Source organism: Thalassophryne amazonica, chromosome 18 (genome assembly GCF_902500255.1).
Source record: "Thalassophryne amazonica chromosome 18, fThaAma1.1, whole genome shotgun sequence".
NCBI lineage: Eukaryota > Metazoa > Chordata > Actinopteri > Batrachoidiformes > Batrachoididae > Thalassophryne > Thalassophryne amazonica.
In genome coordinates this window covers 71,191,386-71,204,201 of record NC_047120.1, presented here as the reverse complement: position 1 = coordinate 71,204,201, position 12,816 = coordinate 71,191,386, and the positions used below count along the sequence as shown (strand labels likewise).

Here is a 12,816-nt window from a genome sequence, read left to right as displayed (position 1 = left end):
CGGGTCAGTTTAATAAATCATGCTCTCAAACTAAAAGACCGTGCTTTGGATTAAAACAGATGAATCAGATTTTTCCATTATGTGGCACACAGTAAATTTTGCAGAGTAAAATACACTCTGCCAGTATGACATTTGGTCCCAGTCCAAATAGAGTTAAATACACTGCATTATAGAGTCAAGTCAGCTCTAGTGTCTTGTCAAATCAAGCTTTTCATCTCCAATAAGAGTTATTCACAGCATGATAGAGCTGATTTTATGTTGTCACAGAATTTATTTAGCACTGTTAGAGTATACGAGGTCTGTGAGAAAAGTATCCGACCTTTTTATTTTTTGCAAGAACCATATGGATTTGAATCATGTGTGATTGCATCAGCCAAGCTTGAACCTTCGTGTGCATGCATGAGTTTTTTCACGTCTGTCGGTTGCGTCATTCGCCTGTGAGCAGTGGTCCACCCCTCTCGTCGGATTTTTATTGCGAATAAATGTCTGAACGATTTGGAGCTTTGCTGCATCAAATTTTTTCCAGAAACTGTGAGAGACCTCCAGGTGGACACCGTTTGGAAAATTAATATGGCTTTCAGGGACAATTTTATGGGGATTACACAGATTAAGGAGTGATCCAGATGGTTTAAAGACCGCCCACAACTGCTGAGAGCGTGCCGCGCTCCGTGCGCAGATCGACAGTCTCCAACCCCGCTGGAACAACCAGATCATTTCCAACGTGAAGGCTTTGTTGATCCGGGACGTCGTCTGACTTTCACAAAAAGGCAGAAGGTGTGGACATCAGCACTTTTTCGGCACATTCCACTGTTACAGGAGTTTTTTTCATGGAAAGAAAAGCGGAGGGACGCGCCACGGAGCCGTTCATTACGCGGCACAAAACCACCTCCGTGTTGGTCTCACAGGACGGCTTTCAGGTGGATTTCAGACGGCTGTCGGTTGCTTTTCAGTTGTATGATTATCCGAGAAATTGAGCATGAGCTGGACATACCCCAACATGTCCTGTGAGGCTTCATCACGGCGTTACTTTGCACCATGCGGCTCCGCCGTGACGGTCTTAACCGCGGCTGGTCTCACGCTGTTCTGCTCACAGGTTGGCGTACAAGGCTAATGTCCAGAAAAGAACAAGCAGTCTTCCTGTCTCTTCCCAGCAGTGACGTCACACAAACAGACGAAACGCTTTCCCGTTTTTCACTGCTGCAAACGTTCAGACATCGCGAGGCTAAAGGAGCCGCGTGACGCTGCTCCTGTTGATTCCATTTTGATTGCGTGTAATAGCTGAACCTGCACGTATTTGCTTTAAACATGAAATGACTTCAGTAAATATCCGTGTTTGTAGCTCGAGCGAAGCTTGGCGTGTGATATTCTTTAAATGGAAACACAGTGAACGTTTCAGGCGCAACATTATTGTGGAATCCAAGTTGTGTCACACACTTTATCGCCGGCGTTCAGTGCGTTGCTGTTTTGGCGCTGTTGCCTGGTTACCATCTTCCTGCAGCTCAGTGGAAATGATTGAAGATGATTATACCACCTCTTATGATTTCTTATTCCAAACTGAGCTGGGGGACAACACCTCACTGTCATTATACACATTATATCACCATCAGAATTCTAAATTGCCATCACTCTAAGCTTTCTGCGTGTGCATCATGCGCTCCAGACAAATTCTAGATGGAGAGTTGTTGTGGCCATGCAGGCTGGACTGTGATGACACATTAATCACAGTGTGGACCCAGTTTGTTTTCTGTTGCTCGTGGATACTGAGGCTTTGCAGTTCTATGATTACAAGCTGTACTGTGGATAATTTGTCTGTTAAAAACTCATGCATGATTCAGCTTATGATCTGGAAAACTGCACTCAGTCTCTGTAATTGTTTCATTAAAATGTGCACAATGTCTCATTATTATGGAAAAATTCATGCATATTGCAGTTTATGATCCTAAAAGCTGCACTCAATCTCTGTAATTGTGTGATTAAAATGTGCAAAATGCCGAATTTTTATGTAAATCTCATGCACGGTTCATCTCATGATCTGCAAAGCTGCACTCAGTCTCTGTAATTATTTGATTTAAATGTGAAAGATGTCTAATTTTTATGTAAAAAGTCACACATCGTGCAGCTGTTGATCTGGAAAGCTGCACAAGAGCACTGGAACTGTATGATTGAATTCTGCACGATGCATACGTTACACAGGAAAAAGTGTAAAACACAAACAAACAAACGGGACGCAACACTGTCGTTTCCTGCAGACGGACAGACGCCAGGAGACATACGGGTGATATTGGGCCAGTCTATTATATCCCCAAGAGGCAAAAACAATACACACTGTTCTTGAGCAATGTTGTTGGTTCTCCATCTTTAGTTGGGATTTGATGGAAAAGGAAAGATGTTGCTCTCCCATTTCACACATCGCACTCAAAGAATCTGACATCTTTCCAAGTCGGAGGGCAACATATTTAAGAGCCTTTTTGTCTTTGTCAAATTCCGTCCAAACGTGAGCAGAACATCTTTCATGTTCTGGCACCTTCCACTGGCTACACCGAGGGGACGGGACTCTCAGAGCTTCACGTCAGTTAGAAACCTGAAGTGGAAAATTAAAACTCCCAGACAGTGTTCAGTTCCATGTTTCTGTGTGTGACTTTAACTGGATGTTGTGTTTTGGGTATCACGGTTTTCATGCTGTCGTCTTGGCAGCGTCTTTGTAGCCAGTGATGCCGGTAACGAGTTACTCAGTAACGCGTTACTCTAATCTGACCACTTTTTTTAGTAACGAGTAATCTAACGCGTTAATCTTTCCAAATCAGTAATCAGATTAAAGTTACTTCTCCAAGTCACTGTGCGTTACTATTATTTTTGCATTATGGGTCGATAGCAGCATTAAACTTTGTCCGTGGGCAGGAGGTCGGGGTTCGACTGAACTACACACTTTAAGTGAGCTGTGAGCTTTTCATCCGTGGTTTTCTGCAACAGCTACAACTCGTCCTCACCTCTTAAAGCGCGGTGACAACAGCACACCTGCACTGAGTTTTACAAAGACATTTTTATGCTTTTTTTTCTCCGAGCCGCTCCGTATCTGCTGCTAAAAACAGCTGATCCTCCGCAACGCGTCAACAACTAACACTATTTTCCACTCAAATGCACCTAAACTCTCTTTCTGAGGACCACATGATGTGAAAACACAATAAAACTTTCTTACCTGTAAATCTGGTCCTGTTTTCTGCATAAATAAATGTTATCCATTCTTTGTGCTGAAATGCCAAAGCAGGGGTGAATCCAGATGGAATGGGGGCGTGGGGCAGGGATGCCCCCCCCACAACACCCCTAGATTAAAGGTCCAGTTTTGAAGCCTTTTTTTTTACTACAACTACTACTACTTAAAATAATAATTTCGACAAGTAAAATGTTTAGAGAGAATTTAAATGTTAGAATGAATTTAATAGTTACATTTATAAACAATGTAGGTTAGAAATTGCAAGTTTTACTGTTACAGTGCTGTCAACAGTTAAATATGAGGTCAAGAAAGACGTCTTTATTTTAATTTTTATAAAACAAGTATTTATTTTCATTGAAGTCAAGAAAGGGTGACTATAAAGTGAGTTTTGGCAAAACAGGTATCATTGTCATGTTGAGGTGGCAGAGGGTTGTTGTCGGCAGCTGGGGAAAGTAACTAAAAAAGTAACTAGTAATCTAACTTAGTTACTTTTCCAACTCAGTAATCAGTAAAGTAACTAAGTTACTTTTTCAAGGAGTAATCAGTAATCAGTAATTGGATTACTTTTTCAAAGTAACTGTGGCAACACTGTTTGTAGCAAAACAGATAAGGAGCGTAATCGCCTCTTTTGCACATGTATTCTGCCCTGGAAATGTTCCTGCTATTGATTTGGAAAGCAGTATGTGAAGAAAAGGGAGCTGCAGGAACAGTTGTTGCACTTATTGTTCTCCACGGACTACAGGAGTGTTCCTGGGTGTAAGAGTTCAGACAGAACTGTACAAAGGACACGGCCAAAGTTTAAAGCAAAATCCAGTTTCTGCCAAAGGAGCCAACGGGATGCACAGTCATTACCTGGTACCTTCATCCTGGAGTCCCCTCTAACCCAGCTGGACCTCCTATTTGTCTTCAAGACAACAATCTGAGTCCTTCAGATTCTTAAAAGTTCCTGTGTGGTCTGTGTCTATGATGTAGGGTCCAGTCGTCCAGAGTTCACCTGTCCAACATCTAAACCACCTCCAAGATGTGATTCAGAGTCTCTGTATAGTCAGAGTGTATTTTGATAGAGGGTCACAGGCAGTCTACACCAGCCTGACCTCCTCATTGCTCCACCACCAATTGAAGTTACCTTTAAATTTGAGTATTGATCAACTTACGGATGTGGATTTTGGATTTGTTCTTTTTCATCTTACATAAAGAGATGCTGGATTATTTTTGGTATTTTAGTCACATCCTGAAAAACTATTCCTTCTTCCATTCATTCATTCATGTTCCAGGTCACAGTGGCAGAAGATCAAGCAGTTCCTCCCACACTTCCCTATCCTCAGCCAAGCCCTCTGCCTCTTCCTGGGGGATCCCAAGGCATTCCCAAACCAGCTGGGAAATAAAATCCCTCCAATAACCCCCCTGACCCAGAGGAGACAATCCACAAGAATCTGGATCTGTTACACTGAAATATGCAGTGAGGTTAATACCGTCAGAATGCAGCAGTGGCGTTTAATGCCGACGCCCGCTTCCTGTTCTGTCTTATTCGTGGTGCTGTTTGGTTTAATTAGAAAAGTCTAAGTACCTCTGAGTGGCCCCTCACATCATCACATTCACACTGACATTAAACTGAGTGAAGCCTCGAAGTTGTTTTATACTTTTTTACAGTCTGATCTACTTTTGGTCTAAGTGGCATTTTGGCTGCAAGAGACAAACTCAACATGGAACGGCCTCAGTGCAAAATAAAATAACAATAGCTGCCCTTCAAGATGCAGAAATAAGGCCGTGGTTTCTCTGCTTTCACGCCCCAACTGTCATGTTCTTAATGCTGCTCCTCCGAGGTGTCTGGGTCTGCCGCTGCGTGCGATGGCAACGCGTAGCTTCAGCCATTCATGCTGGATTCCCTTTTGGAATTTACGAGGGCTGGGTGTTGTTTTCACCGTCTCGTAACAAGGCCGAGCGCCTCTCGGAGTGAGTCATAGGTGGCCCACGTTCAGCCGAGGTGGGTTCAGATTGGCGGTTTGCCGTCGGTCTGTGATGTGAACGGCATAGAAACCACCGCCATCAGAGATGGAGCGCTGGATTCCCGTCAACACCGCCCAACACCAGAATTAGCACTGATAAATCCAGCGTGTCATTAAAACTCTGTGATTCTTAAAGTGGTCTGAGTGATGTTTTGGGGACAGCGAGTCCGTCTGTCTGAGGGTTAAGAGCTGGTGCCCTGCAGGCGGCCTCCCTTTGTGGGGACATGCTTTACCAGGGTGCTTGGACTTAAACTTTGAATAAAAAGTGGGTGCACGTGCACCCTGAATCTATTTTTCAAAAAGCAGGATGGAGCACAGAGACATGAAGCTTCATCCCAAGTTCACCGCCTGAGGCCCAGCGGCGGTTTGGGGAATGAATCTAATGACGTAGCATAGTTAGTTCATATCACGTGGTCACTTCATTGATAACATTCCCAGGCGGAGCTTGACACGCTAAGCTTTGGTCACGATGTAAGAAATCCTGCAGGACATGAACGTGGCTGTTCAACAGAAAAACGGGACTGAAAATGCATAATAACTGTTCCACAAGTGAAGCTGTTATTTTAAAACTATAACATTTAGAAATTATTGCTTGAGTTAATAAGGTTAAACAGAGGAACAGTTTGTGCCATGTGTCATGGTTAGTTATCGAGTATGTCTTAAAATCCAGTGGATGTTGACCTTGTTTAACCTTGACTTTGGAGACCAAACATTCAACACAGTTAAAACTATTCCATTTATTGATCCTATTTGCTCAAACAATATTTTGCACTGCTTTTTACCAAAACTGGAACAACTTTAACTTTTGACCCCTGTGCAAACCCGTAACTTATAGATGGTCCAAATTATACATTTTTAGAATCTGTATGTAGAGAATAATGTGGTATAGTTTTCAATATGATTTTAGCATTTTTTTTTTATTTTCATTTGGAGAAGTGGTTGCCATGGGTGACATTGAAAACCCATGATGGCCCAATATCCAGTTTTATTTAGAATACCTTTGACTGTACTTGTGCCACATTTCATGCTTTTCTCACAAAATGCACAGTTATTTTTCCTACCTGCTGCACTAGAATGTTCATTCTAAGACTGAACTTGCTTTGATCACAGACTTGCCAGATATTTTCTGTTTATTCAGTCTCTGCTCTTCACCGTTTAGATATTTCTAGAGTCCACCAGTTGTTGCGACTGCTGCACTCTCTGTGTATGTGGTTACTGAGGGCCCCTTAGTACGAATTTGGTCCAATTGCACATAAAGTGCACATGAAGCCGGAATCGTATGCAAAACGTGTAAATTTGTAGCTGCTTCCAATGCGTCATACACCTTTTGCTACAAATATTTGCGCACACCAGCGGCTGAAAGACAGAGTGTGCACTCTGCAAGCCCATTGAACCCTCTCGCGGCAGGTGTCGGCCAAATTCCAGCTGACACACATGAACATCAAACACCCTAACCCTGCGTTTGGATGGTCTTGGACCAACAACTATCCACTGTGACGCACATGTGTCTGCTTGCTGTCCTCACGTGGACATAAATAAAAACATATATCACTGTGGCAACGGGCTGCACATTGCTGTTCTGACGGGAGTCACCCTGAGTTCTACATATTCGCACTATGTATCAAGTGGCCCTTAGCTACAATGTTTCCATCTTTGAATGTGTGACCAATCTTTATTATGCTTATTTTACTTGTTTTGTTCTAGTTTGGCCAAAGCAGATGGTCACTCCACTGAGTCTGGTCTGCTTGAGGTTTCTTCCTGTCATCAAAAACACACCTGAGGGAGTTCTTTCTGACTACTGTTGCCAGTGTCATTACCCTTGTGATGCACCTTTGGGGTGATTTATGTTGTGATTTGGTGCTTTATAAATTGAATTGAATTATATTTGTCTAAATAGCAATAAAATGGTTTGTGTGATATTTTTTCTCAACCCCTGGAATTAAAGCTAACCGTCTACACGATGCTGTGGTGGCACACAGATGCCAAATTACTAAAATAGTGTCACTGTTGAAATATTTATGGACCTGCCTGTAAAAAAAAAAAAGGTCATGGAAATAATAATTTCTCTGGAGACTAAGGTGCAAGTTAAGATAAAAAAAAAAATACATGTTGTATATATTAATGAAATACTATAAATGTTGTGTTCTAATGGAGCGGTGGAATACAGATTGAAGTCACCTCACCATCACGTCAGTTAACATCATGTCAGTATCTGTGGGTTATTTTTATCGACCTCCTTTAATCTCAGGGTTTTTTTAAAAGCTTGGTGACCTCTAGTTCAATGTGTGTCCAAAATCAGCACTTTAAGCCGTGAATTTGCACTTTTGCTTCTCTCCTTCCATACTTCATTCTGAACACATGTTCATGAAGAATTAAAGTGTGAAGACACAGAAGACTGGAACAGCCTCTGTCATGGTTGGAAAACATAAACTGCCTCATTGGCAACATTCCCCCCTGAAGTCACTGGGAACATTCTCCTGACCACTGTAATGTCCTGTTCTCTGGTTTATCGCAGTCCAGCATTAGGGCTCTCCAATTGGTCCAAAATTCTGCTGCCAGAATTTTGACACGAAGCAGAAAGTTTGACCACATTACACCCATTTTGGTGTCTCTTCACTGGCTTCCTGTCCCAGTGAGATCAGATTTTAATGTTCTGTTACTAAATTATTAAGTTATTCATAGATTGGCACCCCCCTACTTAGCTAACCTAATCAAACCCTATGTACCGGCCCAGGGCACAGGACTACTTTGTGTCTCCAAGGTTAAAAAGACGTCTGCCCTGTGGAATGATCTTCCTGCAGAGATAAAACAGTCAGATTCTGTAGAGGCATTCAAGTCCAGACTAAAGATGCATCTATTCTCCGTCTAGCATACCGGTGTAGTATGAATCTATTTTTCCTCAACTTTTAACTCATATTGTTAGCAGTGGAACAGATCTTTGCCTCACTACATCTAAACTCTGGGTCTGTTAGTGAAGCTCAGTTCTCGCTGCTGGTGATCACCTTAATATTCTCTTTGCTTCCCTGTTGACTTATTGCTGGTGAATTAATGCCTCAGGTGCAGTTTTTCCGGCCCACTGATTCTGCTCTTTTTCTCTCTGTCTGAGGCACTGACGACACCCTCGATGGATACTGGCCCTGTATCCCAGGGTGCTGGTCTCACCTTGGGATGCCCTGCCTGTTGCACCACTGACCGGAGGTTGTGCCCTGCAGCCTACCGGTGCTGGACCTGAATGCCTCTGTATTAGAGACCCAAGATGGACTCTAGTTTCATTTAAGGACTCTATTTTTGTTGCTCTTCTGTTTTTTATGTTTGTAAAGAAATTCTTGTACAATCTGTACAAACCATGTGACTGTTAGAATGGCCTAAGCAGTGGGTCACCCCATTGAATCTGGTCTGCTTGAGGTTTCTTCCTCATTATCAACAGAAGGAGTTTTTTTCTTACCTGTCTCTTGTGTTCTTGTTCAGGGGGTTGGTAAGATTAGATTTTACTGTATGTGACCCTGAGACAGACTGGCGTCCTGTCCAGGGTGAACCCGCCTCACACCCTGTGACTGCTGTGACACCCCCCCCCCCCCCCCCCCCCCCATGACTCTTAATTGCAGTAAGAGGTTGAAGATGAGTGAGTTCTCACTGATGTCATTCCTGGAGACGTTTCAGCCTCGCTGCCTTTTCTGTTTTTCCGTGTGTTATTGAGTCTTTCTCAGTGCATGTGCGCCAGCAGCACGTGGCCATGGGAAAAGCAGCCACCTCCACCCGCACACACAAACACAGAGATGCTCAGAACCAGAACTCCTCAGACAGAGGGGAGGCAGGATAAATAAGCAGCTGGAGAAAAGGTCTCATTCCTGCTGTCCTGCTTGTTTTTGCTCCTCAGCTCGTTTAGCTCAGTAAGTAAGTTCCCATCCTCCATTGAGCGCCGCCGCCTCAGGCAGCAGAGAGATGTGGGTTTGATGCAAGCGTACAGAGATGACACATTAATAGCTCCATCCTGATGGTATTCGATTAAAATTACAGCGTCTGTTTACTGAAATGAGGAAACAAGAAGCCGGTGCAATGAGCTTGTGATATCGAGGGAAAATATGTTAATTATATCAACACATTTTAATCTCAAATCTTTAATTCTTATTTCACCAATTGTTCCAAAGTTGACAACGTGCCATTTGTGCATTGAAATTAATTTTGTTGTGTTAAAATGAGAAAAGGTAGAAAAAAAGCACTTAAAGAGCTTCTTGTTTATTGATATATCATTTGCATTATTAAAAATAAAACTTGCCAGTATGAGAGATTTTATGCAAATATAACAACCAGATATTAGGACAGAAAACCAGATTAGATGCTTTGTTTGCATATTTCCTGCAATGCTAATAAAGAGAATGCAACGTGGATGTTTGAACAGCAGGAATACAGTGTCCTCATGCATAATTCAGTTGTACTGTATATTAATTTCAAAGCAGAACAAACACAGCAAAAAATAAAAGTAAAACAAAAAAATGTGGTTTTGCATACAAACTGTGAGCATGCACTCAGTCAACAAAGTCTGTTTCCATTTTTTCCTGCAGGAGAGACTCTTCTTGACATTGTCCAACTACATCTTCACTGTGGTTTTTGTGGCTGAGATGACCGTAAAGGTACAACACTCTGGAGTTCCAACCACATGCACCTCCAGTCATAAAAACCAGCCCACGAGATCTAATATTAAAGCTACAGTGTGCAGGATTTAGTGGTGTTTGTTAGCATACGAGGTCTGTCCATAAAGTATCGTACCTTTTTATTTTTTTCAAAAACTATATGGATTTCATTCATATGTTTTTACGTCAGACATGCTTGAACCCTCGTGCGCATGCGTGAGTTTTTCCACGCCTGTCAGTGACGTCATTCGCCTGTGAGCACGCCTTGTAGAAGGAGTAGTCCCGCCCCCTCGTCGGATTTTCATTGTCTGGAAATGGCGGAATGAAAAGGACTTTTTTTCCATCAGAATTTTTTCAGAAGCTGTTAGAGACTGGCACCTGGAAACCATTCGAAAACTTTATCTGGCTTTTAGTGAAAATTTTACGGGCTTCACAGAGAATAAGGACTTTAACTACAGGTTTAAGGACCCCTTTAAGGACGGTCGGTGCGCCGCGCTGCGAGCTGCGACGATGCGGCACAAACCACTGGATCATTTCTAAGCTGATGGCTCTGTGGATACGAGACCGTCGTGTGCTCTTTCTCTGGTTATCACAAGACCTGGACATCAGCCATTTTCCGGCAGATTTCACTTTTAACAAGAGATTTTGTCATGGAAAGCCGCGCGGAGGCTTCGCGCGTCACAACCGATTCGCTGATGAAGCGAGACAAAGGAACACCTCCGTTTCGGAGTGTTAGAGGACAAGTTGGGACATGTCTATCTCGGCTTTCAGTGCTTACCAGTCGAGTGAGTATAAAAGAACTTGTGGAGAGCTGGACATGTCCCAACTTGTCCTCTAACACTCCGAAACGGAGGTGTTCCTTTGTCTCGCTTCATCAGCGAATCGGTCGTGACGCGCGAAGCCTCTGCGCGGCTTTCCATGACAAAATCTCTTGTTAAAAGTGAAATCTGCCGGAAAATGGCTGATGTCCAGGTCTTGTGATAACCAGAGAAAGAGCACACGACGGTCTCGTATCCACAGAGCCATCAGCTTAGAAATGATCCAGTGGTTTGTGCCGCATCGTCGCAGCTCGCAGCGCGGCGCACCGACCGTCCTTAAAGGGGTCCTTATACCTGTAGTTAAAGTCCTTATTCTCTGTGAAGCCCATAAGATTTTCACTGAAAGCCAGATAAATTTTTCTAATGGTTTCCAGGTGCCAGTCTCTAACAGCTTCTGAAAAAATTCTGATGGAAAAAAAGTCCTTTTCATTCCGCCATTTCCAGACAATGAAAATCCGACGAGGGGGCGGGACCACTCCTTCCACAAGGCGTGCTCACAGGCGAATGACGTCACCGACAGGCGTGGAAAAGCTCACGCATGCGCACGAGGGTTCAAGCATGTCTGACGTAAAAACATATGAATGAAATCCATATAGTTTTTGAAAAAAATAAAAAGGTACGATACTTTATGGACAGACCTCGTAAATTGAACATTGCCTTCATAATTCCGAATAAATGTTTGAATCGGTTTAGAATGAGAAAACATAGATGAATGTACCCCAATGATGTGGAAGTGAAGCAGATAGCTTCGTGCACTATCAGAGAGAAGTGATGCAACTGTAAAAAAAAAAAAAAAAAAAAAGTGATTCCCCCGGTTGGGTGATTCTTAGACTACGGGCACTTTTATGTCCCTTGATCATATTTTATGAAAAAAGAAAAAAGGGGAAATTTCACACTTTTATAGTTATCTTTACAATGAAAGTGTGTTAAGAAATTTGTTCTAGTAGTCTATGATGACTTTTCCACCTTTTTTCAGCATCATTATATGCAAATATTGCTGTTTTGTGCTTGTCCCACACCCAGACTTATGATCTTCAATGATAAAAATGAATGGTAAAGAAACATTTTTTCTAATGTTTTAAAATATCTCTGAATAAAATATCAGTAAAATAATCAAAACATAACTGGGGTATTCAATGTCATACAACTGTTGTGAATTTTTTTAACAAAATGTAGTTGTCCCACACTATTGCCGTAATTTCCACCACAACACTGTAATGTCCCTTTAAACAGTTTGTATGAAAGATTGTTTGGGTAGTTTCTATGGAGATAAACAGTGACATCAGAGCACATGTATATAGCACCAAATCACAACAAACAGTTGCCCCCAGGCGCTTTATATTGTAAGGCAATGGTGTGGTGGAAATTACATTTACAAGGCCAATAGTGCCCGTAGTTAAAGAATCACCCGGTTATGAAATGATGCAGCTACTCGATACATCATAACGAAATGGGGCACTGACCAAGCTTAAAAATGTGATGAATTTGGAGTATGAAACCACACCTGCTCCTAATTTCCTTAATGAATGTGATTATTCCCTGCAGCAAGCACAGGTATGTCCACCAGGTGACAGTGTTTAGCATGTGGTAAACATGTTTGATGTCTACTACTATAAAGGAAATAAATAAATAATAATAAATAAATTGATATAAGCAATTGATGTCGCCGTGTCCCAAGGTTCTTGAAATGGAGCAATATCTCCACCTGGTGTACATTTATCATTAATGCAGGTACAATAGGATTAATGCAGATACAACGGAATGAATGCAGTTACAAAGGAATTAATGCAGTTACAACGGAATTAATGCAGTTACAATGGAATTAATGCAGGTCCAACGGAATTAATGCAGGTCCAATGGAATTAATGCAGGTACAACGGAATTAATGCAGATCTCCTCAGTCCCATCGTCACGTCTTCTGAAGAGGAAGCAGAGACTGGGGACTCAGAGGAGGACTCATCCATCACCCAGGCTGAAGTCACTGAGGTGGTCAGAAAGCTCCTCAGTGGCAAGGCTCCTGGGGTGGATGAAATCTGTCCTGAGTACTTAAGTCTCTGGATGTTGTGGGACTGTCTTGGTTGACACGTCTCTGCAACATCGTGTGGCGGTCGGGGACAGTGCCTCTGGATTGGCAGACCGGGGTGGTGGCC

The 12,816-nt window shown here is 42.6% G+C and overlaps 1 protein-coding gene across 1 annotated transcript in view; it reads left to right on the top strand.

The window, feature by feature from the left end:
- Positions 1 to 12,816, top strand: part of cacna1g (calcium channel, voltage-dependent, T type, alpha 1G subunit) — a 518,682-nt gene that overhangs the window by 360,287 nt on the left and 145,579 nt on the right. The window contains 1 exon segment of the mRNA XM_034194509.1: positions 9,780 to 9,848. Coding sequence (XP_034050400.1) covers positions 9,780 to 9,848 — 69 coding nt within the window.